This window comes from Cynoglossus semilaevis, chromosome 18 (assembly GCF_000523025.1).
Source record: "Cynoglossus semilaevis isolate Cse_v1.0 chromosome 18, Cse_v1.0, whole genome shotgun sequence".
In the NCBI taxonomy this organism is placed as follows: domain Eukaryota; kingdom Metazoa; phylum Chordata; class Actinopteri; order Pleuronectiformes; family Cynoglossidae; genus Cynoglossus; species Cynoglossus semilaevis.
In genome coordinates, this window is record NC_024324.1 from 5,797,899 (window position 1) to 5,813,431 (window position 15,533).

Below are 15,533 nucleotides of genomic sequence, written 5' to 3' on the forward strand. Positions count from 1 at the left end.
TCGGTGTGAAAGAGGATGAATGAGGACACGATGAAAAGGTTCTGGTATGTCTACAGGGTTGCTTTGAACATGACTTTAATGCCCTCACCTGCACCGTATATAAAACGTGGTAAAGTAAAAAATATGAATCTTTGGTTTCTCTTGGTTTCTAGGGCATGCTAGAATACATTACCTCTCCCTGTTCATGATGTCGGTTTTTGGAGCCAATACAATAGTACGAGTGAGTGAAGGGTATTACTCATGCAAATCTGTCCAGTCTAACAATCCCCCTTTATTTATCCCCCTTCTCTAACATAGATTTCAAGGCAGTACTCCCATCTTTTTTGCTTTCCCCTCCCTTTTTTTCTACCTTCCTTATCTACAAATCTTCAACCTGCCTGTATTACACCATGCACTGCATATTTTTCTCCTCCATCCTCCTCACTCACTTACTTCCTTTTTTCTTATTCCTACACTCTGTCTCACCAGGCCATCTCTTTTTCTTTTTTTTTTTTTGTAACTCATATTCCTCTAGTTATGCTTTCCTCTCTTCTCTCCTCGCTCACAGCCTCTCCTATTTAGCTCTGATTCTTTTCTCTCCTTCCACCCGCTCCTCCTCATCCTCCTTTTCCCATTCTATATCTCTAAGGACAGGAACCTCACACATGGCTTATTGATTTCCTGCAGGAGCATGCAGGCATACGGGCTGATGTAGGGCCCCACAAATCTGCACACAGAGGATTTGAGACACAGGCAGGTACAAGCATATGGACAGTACGTACTGTACCAGTGCAGCACACACTCATAGACATCAGACGTGCACCGAATTTTTAGCCAATGCCAGGATGATTAACGTTAAGTTAGAGATGAGGGGAGAGTGAGGGGAGAAAAAAAGAAGGAAGAAAATATGTGCCTGTAGATGGCAGAAGAGTGCTTTAACGGAAGGAGTGGGAGCAGTTTGAACAAACACACACACACATTCTGACAAGAACGCACTAGGAAAGAAGAAGAAAGAGGGAAAATAATTAGGGTTTATTAGTTCCTGTGAAGCAGTCTCAGAATTTATCTTCACCTGCTCATGTTTTTATTCTGTCGTTTTTTGAAACTAGTTGAAATATTTATATATAGTCATCTCTAAAGATGTGGGCGCTTTTTTGTTAAAATTTAATACAGTTTGCACTGTTTGGAGAGGACATGTTGGAGTTCATGCGCTGATTCGCATTTAATTGAATTACAGATGTGTCATAATATTGTTGGTGTGCTGTTCCACAGACGTTCAGTGTTCTCACAGAGAGGTGGTATAGGTGGTTATACTCTTCAGCTTGTCTTTTTGGTCTACGTTTACCTTTTGTATCCAGTGGATGGTTTCTTGTATTCTTGTACAGCAACTTCACTCATGAGCTTAAAAAACTATTCTTGTGTAGCCTCCCCCTGCAGGTTAGACAAAGGACGTGCACCTCATTTATAGCCTTTTTTCAGATTTATGGTCTTCATTCAAGTGCCAGTAAAACCCAGAATGAATGTTTAAAAATTCAGGAGGCCCGAATGTAATTTGATATTATGACTCTAATTTGAGACCAGTTTCTAAAACTGTTTTCAGAATTAGGTTTGTGCATTTTCCCCCTTGGGTTTCATTGTGACAGTTAGCCACATTCTAACCCCCCGCTGCACCTCAGTTCTTCCTTTAATTAAGAATTCTCTTTATTTGCTCACCTCAGTTATACATGGAATCATTAAACCGAGAATAAAGAATTAGATAAGAACGAAAAACACAGTAAGACAGAAAGCAGAGGAAGATGCTTTATTAGCCTAATATGACCAATTTATAATCTTACGTTGTAGTATTTTATACAGCAAACCTGTGACTGTTTTCATCCAGGACTTAGCTGGATTTTCTCTAGACTCTATACCCACCAGCTGCCCAGCTCTCTCAAGTCAAGTGGCCTTTAGATCAAGGACTCAACTTTATCTCGAGTCAGAACACGGCGTGTTCATAACCTTGGAGCAAAACCACATGCCATACAGCAAGAAACGGATGGTCACAGATGGGCTGAGTCCCTCTGAGGGTTTAGAAAAGAAAAAAAAAGATCTTTGTTTAAAAAAAATATCCTGGCAGTTTATTCGGTGTAACTGAGCCTATAGTGAAATGTAAGGAGAACAGAATCTGGCCTTCTTTAATTTTTACTCATGAGATATCGTGTGATGATGTACAAGTTGCACAGTTCCAATGCTGAAATTCATAAATATTAAAGCTGCATTGTAGAGATCCTGTTGCTGCACCTACAGGGGGTTTGGATGCTGGGTTTGGGGAATAAACTGCCCTCAGATCAGCTTTTTTCCTTAAGGTTTGACAGATAAGCTGACTTTTTTTTTTTGGCATGTTTTTTCTGCTGCCATTCTGTTCCTGATCAGACACAATATGACTTTATTTTTATGATGCGTCCTTCACGTGAAACCAAGCTGTAAGTGTTTATTATTTATTTAATTTTTTTTTATGCGTCCTTCACGTGAAACCAAGCTGTGTTTATTATTTATTTAATTTCTTTAAAAAAAAACATGTTGATGGAACATCAGGTTTTGCTGGGGGGCAAAAGCGCTCATGCTGACAAAAGTCTGAATGTATCTTATTTTTTTCATACATGTTTCTTGCCGTTTCAGCACATTATACACTTCTGTAGCCGTCTCATGTCACAAGCACAAGGTTGCTATTACGTTAGAATTTGCCTTTGTCACTCTGTCAAATTACCACCCGTGCACAGAGCGGAATAGTCTGTGTTCGACTGTGTGACAAAATTCCAAAATAGGACTCTATTTTGAAAGAACAAAAAAACGGCGAGTGGTGGTGTCGTAGCTAGAAGCAGCATAGTTGAGACTTCTGTCGGTGACTAAAATGCAATAGCCACTATTTCACGTCTAAGTTTTGCTGTACTACTTCAAGCTGCACTTGCATGAACCAGCAAAGTAGCTGATGAAACATTGTGACTCTTATGGCAAGCGGTATTTTTTTGCGTGTCGGGGAGTTTGAAAGCATCCAGTGTTATGGATATTTGTACGACATCTTTTATTTGCAGGTTGTTGTTTTTTTATTTTTTTATTTATATTTATTCATCTGAACTTAAACTCTGTTTAGAGTTGAACTTTGAGGAGATCTACTTTTAGAAACACGATGTGTAATCAAAGTCAGGAGCTACTTATCGATTGTTTCTGGTGTTGAGTGAGACTCATAAGTGTTACTATTTTGAGGTGTGTTGTGAATGAAGGTAGGGCCATATATTTTTTTCCCGTCATTTATCCAAGGTGTTATTGTTTCCTAAAAAGATGTGGCGCTATGTGCTCCGTATTTCTGAACTTTATCTGAAACCTCAACTCCAATTGATTAGTTTTACAACTCCTGAATAGTAGAGTTAACACATAATTGTGGCAATTTCCTGGATTTGCAACACTTGTAAAGTGTTACTAATGTCTAGAAAGTGTTTTTTGAACCCTCAACATTAATGCTGAAAAACTAAGCTGCAACACCTAATTATTGGCTCTTAAATATCCAGTTATTTAGCCCAGGACAGATTTAAGTTGATTAAGGAAACTGGATGTCCTTGAAGATGGATGGATCACATTCTCACTAAAAACATTAGATAAAAAAGAAGGTAAAAATGTGCACCAATTGTGGACTACACTTTATTTGTGCCACAAAAAGTGGCTGCAGGCCATGCCCACGGGCCAGAGTTTAAACATTCTTTTGTATTATTGAGCTGCTGAATAAAGCAATTAGATGAGCAGCATATTTTAATATATTTGCATCTCTCTATTGGTTTTATTGTGCTCACATTAGCCCATCGCTTGTGTTGATTGAATTTCTATTTTTCAACCAGTTTGCAGTGATATTTACAGGTGAATTGCGCAACTCTCAGGCATTTGATATATATAAGTACCATCAGGAAGAGAACCACTTTACTGGACCAATATGATCCACAAGTGTCATTGGTCTCCACTCACGTCTGAATCTCTTCTTGCTTATTGATTTTTATTCCAGAGCACAAGTGAACCAATGATCAGTGACAGGTGAGTCGTTAATGGTGGCAGTAATCGTTACACACTGTTCACCACCCCCTCCACCACGGGTTCCCTTTTTTGGGACCAATCAAATGTTTTCATTATTGTGCATTTGACACTGATGCACGAACAATCGCTGGACCCCCAGGAACCCACTTTTCAAACGAGTCCGTGTCGGGGCTTTTATTTGCTAACACATACACGTGAATGGAAGCTGGCAGCTCAGCAGCAGCAGCCGTGGAAAAAAAAAAAAAAAAAGACAGCATCTGTGTGCACCGGAGAGAGGGAGGGTGAGACGCTCAAACCGCTGCACACACACTGAGAGAGGAAAGAGCTGAGGAAGGACGTGTCTCTCCTCATTTCTGACAACAGGAGATTTTCACATCATCCTTTTTTTTTCTTCTATACCGGACCTGCACTGAGAAGTAAAAAGGGGGAAAACTGGACTCGGAGTCAGCAGCAGTCAGCCCTGCTTTATTTCCTCCGGTTTGGTTCGGAAACTCCAAATGACTTAAATAACTCTGATTTTATTTATATGCATAGATAAATATATATATATGTCAAGAAGGTAAATGAAGGAAACCATGAATTCTGTATTTTCCTCCCGGAGAGATGGAGATTCAACATTCCCCTCGCGGATGTGAGAAGACGCAGTGGAGCTCCGAGAGACGCACAAGTCAGAAGGCATGCGTGCGCTTTGGATGCGTTTCCAGTCAAAAGTAAATTGATCATTCCACGTCAATGGGAAGACAACCGTAGACAGTCAGGTAGAGAGATACGCAGAGGAGAGGAGACTTACATTTGACAGAACTGGCAAAGGAGGAGACCCATAAAAGGACCGAAAACCCCGCAGGGCTCAACAAAACAGAGGAGATATTTCAGAATGATGAAGGGATGCTGTCCGGGGGAAGCGGGGCTCTGAAGCTCTGTCGTGCCTCTCAGTCACTCCTCTACTCTTCTAAGGAACGGGACGGAATAGTGAGAGTGATTTTTGACTGCAAGAATTGCCCAAAAGACTCCAGCGCAGAGTGGATTTTAAGACAACCCCGTGTGTCTGTCCGCTCCGTCCATCTGTGCGTTTCTCCACCTTTCTTTGGAAGATGACTGAAAGATTGTGTTTTTGGGTTGGACATGAAGGATTTATCTGTTCTATCTTAGAAGAAGCAGAAGAAGAAGGAGGGAAGGACTAAAACGCCCGCGTCTCTCTTCCTCCTCTCTCTCTCTCTCCTCTTTCTATCTCTCTTTCTCTCTCTCTCTCTATCCCACTCTCTCACTTTCTCACTCTCTCTCTCCATTTCTCCCCCTCTCAATCCCTCTCTCCTCCGGCTTTCTGGATGTGAAACAGCATGCGGCCCGGTGAGAGCTCAGAGGGCTCGCGCTCGGCGGTTCGCAAAAGATGCACTGACGCCGCACATTCCGCCAGCAGCGGCTCCTTTGCGCACCCCTCGTCGCCAACGAGGAGGATGAAGAGGGGTGCAACGACGACGAGCAAGACCACGACCAAGACGAAGATCAAGAGGAAGAGGAGAACGATGGTGACGAGGACGCGGAGGATGGAGATGATGAGGATGAGAGGGACTAAGGGAAGGATGACGGAGCGGGGAAGGACGGGGGTGATTACGATGATGCTGCGCTGTTTTCTCTGGAGTCTGGTGCTCCTCTGTTCACTGTCGGAAAGAGCGCAAGGTAAGAAGGTGGTGGAGGAGGAGGAGGAGGAGGTGGTGGGGAGATGCGACACTTATTCACAGGCTTTCACGCGCATTCACGAGGGGCGCCCTCAGACAAAGTCACCATAATTGGATAAGTCTGTGAGTGAGAGTGCGTTTACTGCAGTCTTAAATAAGGTGGTGGAACTCTCTCTCTCTCTCTCTCTGTGTGTGTGTGTGTGTGTGTGTGTGGTGTTGCGGAGAGATTGAAACTGTCTGAAAAGAGGAGGATGGAGGGAAAAATTAGAGAGGGATGAAATCAGTAACAGCCTATCTCCTCTCCCTGTTTTTTTAACCCCCCTCATCTCTTTTTCTCTCTCTTTCTCTCTCTTCCCCCTTCTCTCATTCTCTCACTCTATACCTTCCTCCCTGCCATTCTCATTCCTTCTCCCTGTTCCTCTCTCTACCTCTCTCTCTCTCTCTCTCTCTCTCTCTCTTTCTTCAATACAGCCATTGAGCTGGTAGCAAATAAATATTCTTGCGGTAGCTCTCGGGCTGTGGCAGTGAACGTGAGCTGTTTATACCAAAGTGTGTACGTGTGTGAGACGCAGAGAGAGAGGGAGAGAGAGAGTTTTTAAATAGTGAGAAGACCCTACACTTACGCAGCATTTTTTCTCCCCCAAATCTTAATCTTTATCAATTGCTTGCACTGAGACGCCTCTTAGACCCACATTTATGGGGCTTATGTTAAAATCATACTTTCAGACCATCAACAGGACGGTGGTCTTCAGTTTTCCACTGTTCTCCCCAATGTTTCTCTCATCATTTTCAGAAACACACCCATGACTGTGTCCAGTTGAAAAAAAAAAAAAAGGTTGTGATGCATGTTGATGGATCATAAGTTTGGACTATGATTTTTGCTGAAGAGTTGTGTGACCAAAAGAAAGCTAAGGTCCACTTAAGAAAGAGCAAATTAAGAGACCTTTGTGTATATTTTTGCCATATATATCAAAGTATCTGTAAATATTGCTCTGGCCAGATCAATTTTTGCATACAATTCACAGAGATATTAGATGACATTAGGTCCTTAGAGGTGGAAAGAGAAGAGAAGAAGCCATCAGAAACCTAGAGAAGTAGTGTTTGGTGTAGGCTGTCCATGACCATCTATCACTGTGAAAATCTGCATCGTCTTCATTGTGAGAAGATCATGTGGAGGCAGACCAGGCAGAATCACCATGGACTTCTACAGTGTTTAAATAAATCAACGCTGCATGGGGCCGTCTGGACACCTGGCTTTGGACAGTTATAAACTGCAGTGATCTACCACTTGTTCTTGTACAAGTCTTGTGTGAGAGTTTGTTGTTGGGTTGGAATGATAGGTCTGTCAAAGATGAGGAATATTGACAAACAGGGCAGTGAACACAATTGGCCAAGTTAAAATCAGATACCTTTTATACGACATACATTGTTTGATTTAATCCGCCATGCTGTCAGTATGTGAAACCAGCACCTTGAAAAAGAAGAGGCTTGAAAATTAAAATAAGGCTGAAGCCAACATTTTTGGCTGTGAATCGTAAATGATTCTACTCAAGTGGCCATTGGCAAGTAACCAATTATTGTATGGACCTGCAGTTCTATTCTTCAAAACTCATCTTGAAGGTTAAGTAATGAAATAGGCCATAATAGATGGTCATGCTGCTGTAGCTGGATAAAAATGTTTATCTCACAGTAAGGCTTTTCCTGCAGTAATGGCATCATTTGGGTTTTTAAAACCCCTGATTCCTTTGACAATGCTGTCTGGGCATCAGGCATGTTTTATTTTGCCTCAGTACCCCAAAGGGTAAAGGCGTCTATAATGTTTTTCAAAATAGGATTCTGTCTTTACTCGATTTTGAAAAATAAAATGCTTTATATCTTTGTGCTCTTCATCTCACCCCTGATCCCTTATCGGTTTCATCTCTTCTCCTCCCCACCGCTTTGCTCTGCTTAACTCCACCTGTCTTGTCATGCCATCTTCTGTCCCCTGCCTCTCTCTCTTTTTTTTCCTACCCTCTGCTCTGCTCTTCCCTCTTTGCTCTCATCTTCACTCTCTTTGCTCCCTCTCTCCCTTTCATCTGTCAAATTTGTTCCGTAGCTCCAGGGGCTTAATTTACTCACCAAACATACGAAATCACACACATGTAGTTGAGTGCAAGGAAAAAACACACACACATTCCACAGCGTCTCTTCAACTCCTCCTTTATTCCGTTGCATCCAGCAATGTCAGAGTCAGAGCAACTCTTTACCCCAGAGCATATAACTGCCCCCCCCCCTCCCAAATCAGCTTTATTATGAACCTAATCATAGATTTCTTTAGTGAAAGTAAGGAGGGGTGTTTCAGGAGCAAATGATTTATTAGTGTTCCAGGGATATTGATTTTAGAAATATTCATGATGATATTAAGCAAATATCAAACCCCATGATGTCTTGAGTAACTGCAGACATCAGCAGTAACAGCATTTATTAATGCAAAAAAAAAAAAAAAATCCACAGGTATTACCAAAAGGTGGCAGCAGTAGCAACAGGCTTACAGTAAAGTTGGGGTGAGTGCACACGTCTTTCCTAAAGTGATGAGTAACTGGATTTTTTTTTTTTTAACACCTTGCAGCTTCCATCCTTAAAGATTACCTCCCATCACTTTCAGAGTACCAAGTGAAGATATAAAGCAACTAGATTCTACATGCTGACTTTAAACCTACAGGTCATGCATTTCACATGTACGTGATTTTTATATTATGGGTTTTTTTTTCATTTTGTTAATGAAACAAGATGACCCACGTCAAAGTGAATTTTTTTCTTGTTGGCATATAGGTTCAAATATTACACACCAGGCCTGATCTTCACTTATATTTATGACTGAGTCTATTAGCCTTGTTGGTTCTTTCTTTTTCTTTGGCGCTGCCCCCCAGTGGGTGGGAGGGGAGCCAGAAGTGAGTAAAGCTGATAGGTTTTCTTGCTAGCAGCAAAATAACACATTTGCTTCTGGTGAAGGCAGTAGCAGCACACGGACAAGGGTGCATCAGAGGTTCAATAAACATTTGGAAATAATGTAGTTATCTGAGTGCGCTTGAGGCGCCACCTGTTGGAGCATTCTGTCATTCTAAGTTGAACTTTGTTGTTTTGTTTTAAGCCTTGTATCCACAATGCATAGATTTTCTTTTGACTGATTTGCACAAAGTGTAGACCTCAGTCATTCACTTGACTCCAAGTCAAAAGTCAGCACCGACCAGTAAGAAACAGTCGGTGTTAAAGGATATTTTTATTTAGATGAACATGTATCTATATTATAATGAAGATAACAAACGTGCACAGTCTCCACCAAAAGTACAATTTTCATAACCTTTTATCAAAGGACAAACACTGATTAATCACGTGGTTCTTATTATCAATTAGACAGACAGGTAATCAATTACTGGTCATCTGCAGGGTGACTAAACGTAGCTGGTTCCACAGGCTAGTCTTTTCCACGTGCCCAAGCAATTAACCCGAAGTCTAAAAATACTTAATTTAATTTATATTGATGAGCCATGGAAATGCACTGCTTTATCCTCACAACGTGGCTGAAAGTGAAATTTATCACTCATCCTCCGTTAGCATCTAGTCATTTAATGCGGCACATCACTTGTGGATCGGCCAGGCTGTGGCTGCAGTGAAACCTCAACCAGGTTTTATAGCCCGTCACTAAATATCACAGATTGATTGGTGCATTGATTGATGTCCTCCATAACCATAGCCTCTACTAATCATTCACTTATTCTGGTAACATTTCTTTGCTTGGTTATCGACTGATATTCTTTACATGATTAATGCTGCTGGTAATTGGTTTGTTTCAAAGTTGTTGTTTTTTTTTTCAATTTTGTCTGTGATGTTGGAATAATTACCTCGAGAAAATTAAATTTTCTCTCACATAGTTGATTATATATAGATGATTAAGAAACAGGACATGCATCCAATTTATGATGTGACTGGAACCATAAATCTTCATTCTTAATAAACCTCTTCTCCTTTGCCGAAATAACAGTTTATAAAAGCAGTGCTAAACTAAGTATGAACCATTTATAAAGCACAGAAAGGCCTGGTAATTTGAGGCAAACAAGATACCAGAGAAAATCTATGTAAGATTGATTTCACAAGGGATTCAATTGTAGTCATTTCTTTCCCCTTTCGTTTGAAACAGATACATCAGCTGATGTTTAGCAAATGTTTAACCAACTATGACAGTGATCACAGAATGTGTCATAAAGAGACAGGCATTAGTTAATGATGTTGTGTGTGGTGGTGATGTAGCCATCTTTATTGTCTCTCCCAGTTTTTCTTCTTTGTCCCCATGCGCAAAACACTGTTTTATGAGTGTATTTGGTGGGATAATTACTGCCTCCAACCTAAACAATAACTTGTTGCTTCATGACTTTTAATGAACGTGGAGCCTTTGATATCTTTTCTTCTCTGCTTTTTCTTCTTTCTATATATTTTCCTTTTTTATTATATTCCTGCGGAAATTCTTTTTTATCTATGTAGACATTTTGCTACCAGGATATAAATTATATATATGTTTTTTTTTTTTAACGACAATTGTTAGTGACATTGCACTAGATATTTTTGCACTCACACTTGATACCATATTAACTTGGTGTTATTAGCTTGTACTAAATATCGTATACAGTTAGAAATTCAAGCCCATAATATTCTTTTAATATGCCTTTGTTGTCTGAATAGTTTCTGAGAACGATTCTGTGTTTTCTGCTGCTCATGTGCTTAATGGAGTTGTTTCATGCTTAGTTTTATTCACAAAAGAATAGAAGACAGTTGGTTTAGTCCACATTTTCTTCATAATATCTCATGCCTTTTCACAGAAGTTTTGACACCTTGTTTGTGTTGGTTTAGTCCACATTTTCTTCATAATATCTCATCTCATTTCACAGAAGTTTTGACACCTTGTTTGCTCTTCAAATAGTCATTAGAATGGATTGGACATACATACAGTTCCTTCAGCATTACTAATATTATATACCTATATATAAATGACCTCTTTTAGCTTTTCCCACTGTATAAGTTTACCACTGAAATGGCTCTGAATCATCCCAAATGTCTAACAAGATGTTGATTAAAGTTTTCTCACTGAGTATTTGACTTTTTAAGGACGTGTGATTTCAGCGGAACACAAGGCAAATTGCAAGTCTTCTCCATGGACAAACACATTGACACCCACAGCCCCAATCTGTCAGTTCTCCATACCCTCTTCATTATTTCACTCATGATTAGAAGTAGAACTGATGTGAACATGTTGAGCAGGCAAGCACACACACACAAACACACACACACACGAATGCAAACTAATAAATGCACAAAATATGTTGAGCAAGCCAAGATACCATGTGTTACCCTAAGGGTGTGACTGCAAATGCATTCAAATACATGCACACAAGTACACACACACACATTTTTAGAATGGCAGAAGATGGGCACACACACACATAATACAGACAGAGTAAGGCAGAGGTGAAATTAACGAAGATAGACAGCCCTGTATCCGTGTGTGTGTGTCTGTGTATGTGTGTGTGCACACAAGATTGTGTGCCACGGCGGCAAAATATTCGGGAAACATACAATGATGCCATGATGCTCTTGAATACTGCAGTGGAGAAATAAAATAATTTTGACTGCCTTTACACTGACCAGCTAATCCATTCATACCTCGACCATTCAAACACCAACTGATGGTCAGGTGTAGCCTGTGGCCATAACACTGTAGTCTGACACGGCTGTTGTGTTCATGATGTCTGCTGTCAGTTCTGTAGCCTTGCCTACTGTATCACATGGACTGAGAGCTTTGATTTTCACTGCTCTTTAAAGTCATGGAAATGGAAATGATTTCAGCCAATCTTTGTTAGATTCCCAGTCATAAAAAAAAATGTAAATGTGGATGTAAAAAGCGACACATTCACGCAGTTTTTATCTTGTGCCTGAACTGCTTCTGTGGCAGTATTTGTCTGGCATGGCAATGGAAATATTTTGTAGAAGGTACTACTTTTTGGAACGCTTTCACTATTCCCATCTGGCTCCACCCTTTCACACTGCTCTAACACACTCAGTGTAGCTCTGTGTGGCTTCCCCACACCGAGGACCTTCAAGGCATGGGGGCAGAGATAAAGGCTTTGACTGTGACAAGGCTCTGACTTTACGTCATGTATTTGAAAATCCATCTGAGCAGATGGAATTTAAAATTTAAGCTTGAGTCTGAAATAGTGACTGTGCTTCAGAACATTTTTTTTTGCAGTTGATTTCTGGTGCTATAGAGCTAGAAACAAAAGAATATTTTTTCTACTTGCTAATTACCGATAAGAAATTCTTTGGACCTGTATGTACTGCTTGGTAACTCAAACAAATTGCCCGAGTCAGATTCCTGAGCAAAAGGTTCTATGTTGTTAGTGAATTGTTGTGGAGCTAAATCTTGCATTGAACAAAGTGAAATTCTTGGTTTCACATCATTAGGGGAACATCTTTAAAGTCGTCAGATTTTTGTGGAGAAACTGTGGGAAGTAGTGGGCTACAGAATCTGTATAACCGGAGGTGAGGGTCTTCCGGCCTCAGAGCAGAAAGCTGAAATAGTGTTTATAGCTGGGTTAGATGGATGGACACATAAAGAGCAATGTCGGGCAAAGGTTCGATCCCTGGTGACAGGCACAGTCTGTCCCTGTCAGACTGTCCTTGAGGAAGATACTGATGCCTTTAACGACAGTGTGCTGCCCTCAGGGGCACGTATATGCTGTAACTGACATGAAATCCCTACCAGACCAATAGCTCACAGGAAGTACATGTGTGGAATAATGATAATGAACCACAAAAGGGGAAAACATTGTCAGCTTCCAAGTTAAAAAAAAAATAGAAGGGTGAAATAAATTCTTCACTATTGTCATGCAGGCAATAAAATCTACACCAAACCTTGTTGGTGTCATGGTAACCAAAGATTAACTGAAGCTAAATAAATTTAATCCCATTGCTGTCACCTTGTCTTTGATTTATTCCCATTTTAATGAATTGGCTGTCAGCTTCTGCGTTACTCATTCTGGATGTTACTGGGAAAATGTTCATGTCAAGCTAACATTAAGCTCTATTCTAAAGCCAATAAACGGCTAAAATTAGACTCAGTGCAAATCCTCCTAACAATGTTTTTTTTCTTGCCAGGAAATCTGACTGTTGCAACATAACTCAAGTAGGGGATTATCTTTAAAAACACGCACCTTTAACAGGTGCTTAACAAACAAAAAAATGCAATTAAACCAAAACTCAAACTGGCTCTCAAACAAAGACAAGAAATGAGTGATCTCTTCATCTCTTTTTTAGATATGGAAAACTGATGCCTAACATTCATTGACTATTAAAAAAACAATAGGATCTGTTGACTGTGTCCAGAAGTTCTAAATATTATTTTTAGATATGGAAAACTGATGCCTAAAATTCATTAAATTCATTTATTTTAATTAAATTAAATCTTAAATTTGTGCAACCAAAAGAAGAAGAAACTTGTTTTTTTTTTCCAAATTGATTTCATAGTTCCTAGTTTTTCATTAACCAAGTAGGAAGGTAACAGCAAGTACTTATTGGTTTTTCCCAAGTGCAAACAACTGTTTATTTCATGAAGCGACACCAACATTAGTAAATTAATAATTTAAAGTAAATGTAGTATTTGGAACTCAGGATATTTTTGAAGGAATCTTAAGGCAAATGTGATGTCTTTGGCAGTTTAGTTTAGCAGAAATGCGCTACATTCGGCTGTTGTTTGTTATGTTGGTCTTTTGCATTAAACTTAAATTTGTTAATGTGCGTGCGAGGACATTTGTGCAGAGCTTTTCCAGGAATATCCAGCTCTCTAAAGGGAGAACCAGCCATGCGTCCCACGTAAATGTATGTGAGAAACAAATCATTATAGTAATTTGTTAAGTCTGTTTGTGTGGGGAAAAAACAAATAACCCGCACTCTGCTTTTTATAGAAAGCATCATTATTGGTCTAATGAATCCTATAGGGGATTTAGACAACCGTCATTAAACAAAACATTCTGAAATTGTAATTTGTACAACACATTTACAGAGAAGTGCAGAGAAAAAGGGGGTGAGTGGTTTTAAGAGGGCAGGTGCGTTTGTTGTCGAATGTTTGTGTGTGTGTGTGTTTAATGCTGGTGTACCCACAGAGACAGGGCTGTCAGCAGACCTCATGTGCTATGTTTGTACGATATTAGCTATTTCATTGAAACATACAGCATTTTAGGATCTATCTGAAACTGTTTGTTTATATGCATTATTGAAATAGTGCTGTTGTGCAGATAAATGCCACCTTGGCTCTTCCTCTCATTTTGGTTTATAGCTTTTCAGGTGATGCATTTCCTGCTTGACATCTGTGCCTTGGGAGACTTTTGGTTCCATTGGTTATTCTCTGTGTGCTTGTCTGCTTTACTTCCTGATGAGACCCATTAGCCTAGCACTGCCAGTCCAGCTGATATTTGACCAGCTTTCCTTCATCTTTCCTCCTGTCTTCTTCTCTTCTCCCCTCCTCTCCTGCTTTCTTTCCCTCTCTTCTCCTTCGAACCTCAGATTCTTCCCACCTCTCCTTTTTTCTTCCCTCCAGCCCTTGATTCTCACATTCTCTCTTCTAATCTCCGCTCCTTTCCTCTTCTTTCCTTTCCCCTCCCGTCCTCTCTTTTCCTCTCTTTTCTCCACTTCTGACTTCTTGTGTCCTCCTCCACTCTTGTTGCTTCCCCTCTTCTTTGCTCTTGTCCACCTTCACTTCTCCTCACTCCTCATGCTCATCCATATGTCCATCGAATCATTACAACCCCCCCCCCCTTGACACTTTCAATTTCAGTTCTCTTTTAGGTCTTTGTAGAAACCATGTTAAATATAGTCATTAAATTACTCACATTAAAACATTTCAAATATAGTGGCTGGGCAACAGGTAGTGCTTGGCACCTGTGGTTTAAAATTACCACTAAAAAGTAGGACATCTCGTCAGAGCACAAAGGCATGTGGTTCTACTACTATGCTTTTAGCATTTTTTACTAATAAAACTGCACCAAAAATTAGCTAACATACGTGTTCAATTGAAGTACTAATGGCATGCTGGGTTTCCAGTGCCATGCTGACACGTGCTGCAGCAGACAAGAGTAAACGTTTTGATCTTTAACACTGACTGTTTCAGACACAGTCTGACCCTCACCCCACACACTCCTTTATTCTCTTTTACTGTCTACCTGTTTCTCTCATTCAGCAGAAAGTCTTTGCACAGGCAGAATGCAGACGCTCCACCATATGACCTTAACCAAACCTGACACAACAAATCAGTTGCTTCTCCATTCACCATCATTTTCTAAATGTAATTTTCTTTTAGAGCAGATTCGTCACCTATTTCATCATCTGCTGTGGAATTTGAGGGATGGTGGGTAATTTCAGGGAACTGTGTCTGCAAGGTGTGGATCTCAAGATATAATCACTACAAAAAAAAAATTAGGAAGTGGCATTTCTGGTTGGGGTGTGATTCTAATCAAACCAAGGTCTTAGCTACAGAAGCTACCAATGGTACCAGTGTCGTGGTACTACAAAAAAAACTCCCATAGAGTCACTTGTATATATACTGTATACTAAAAAGTCCAAATCTTAATTTTCACTCTAAAATGCAGGACTGAAACATTATAATGAACTGATCAGCAAGACCACGTTGTTTCACTTTCTTTTTTTCTTTGGTTAATAAAAGTAAATTAGTAATTTGATCATTGACTAGTCCAGTCCTCAGCTAAAGAGACTGGAGTTTGTGCTCCTGTCCTGGGA

At 40.1% G+C, this 15,533-nt stretch overlaps 1 protein-coding gene across 1 annotated transcript in view; it reads left to right on the forward strand.

Annotated features, from left to right (window-relative positions):
* The first annotated feature begins 3,650 nt into the window (after nt 1-3,650).
* The window catches only part of csmd3b (CUB and Sushi multiple domains 3b), a 232,649-nt gene continuing 220,766 nt past the window's right edge, over nt 3,651-15,533 (forward strand). Inside the window, 1 exon segment of the mRNA XM_025064901.1 lies at nt 3,651-5,715. Coding sequence (XP_024920669.1) covers nt 5,376-5,715 — 340 coding nt within the window. The 5' untranslated portion in view covers nt 3,651-5,375.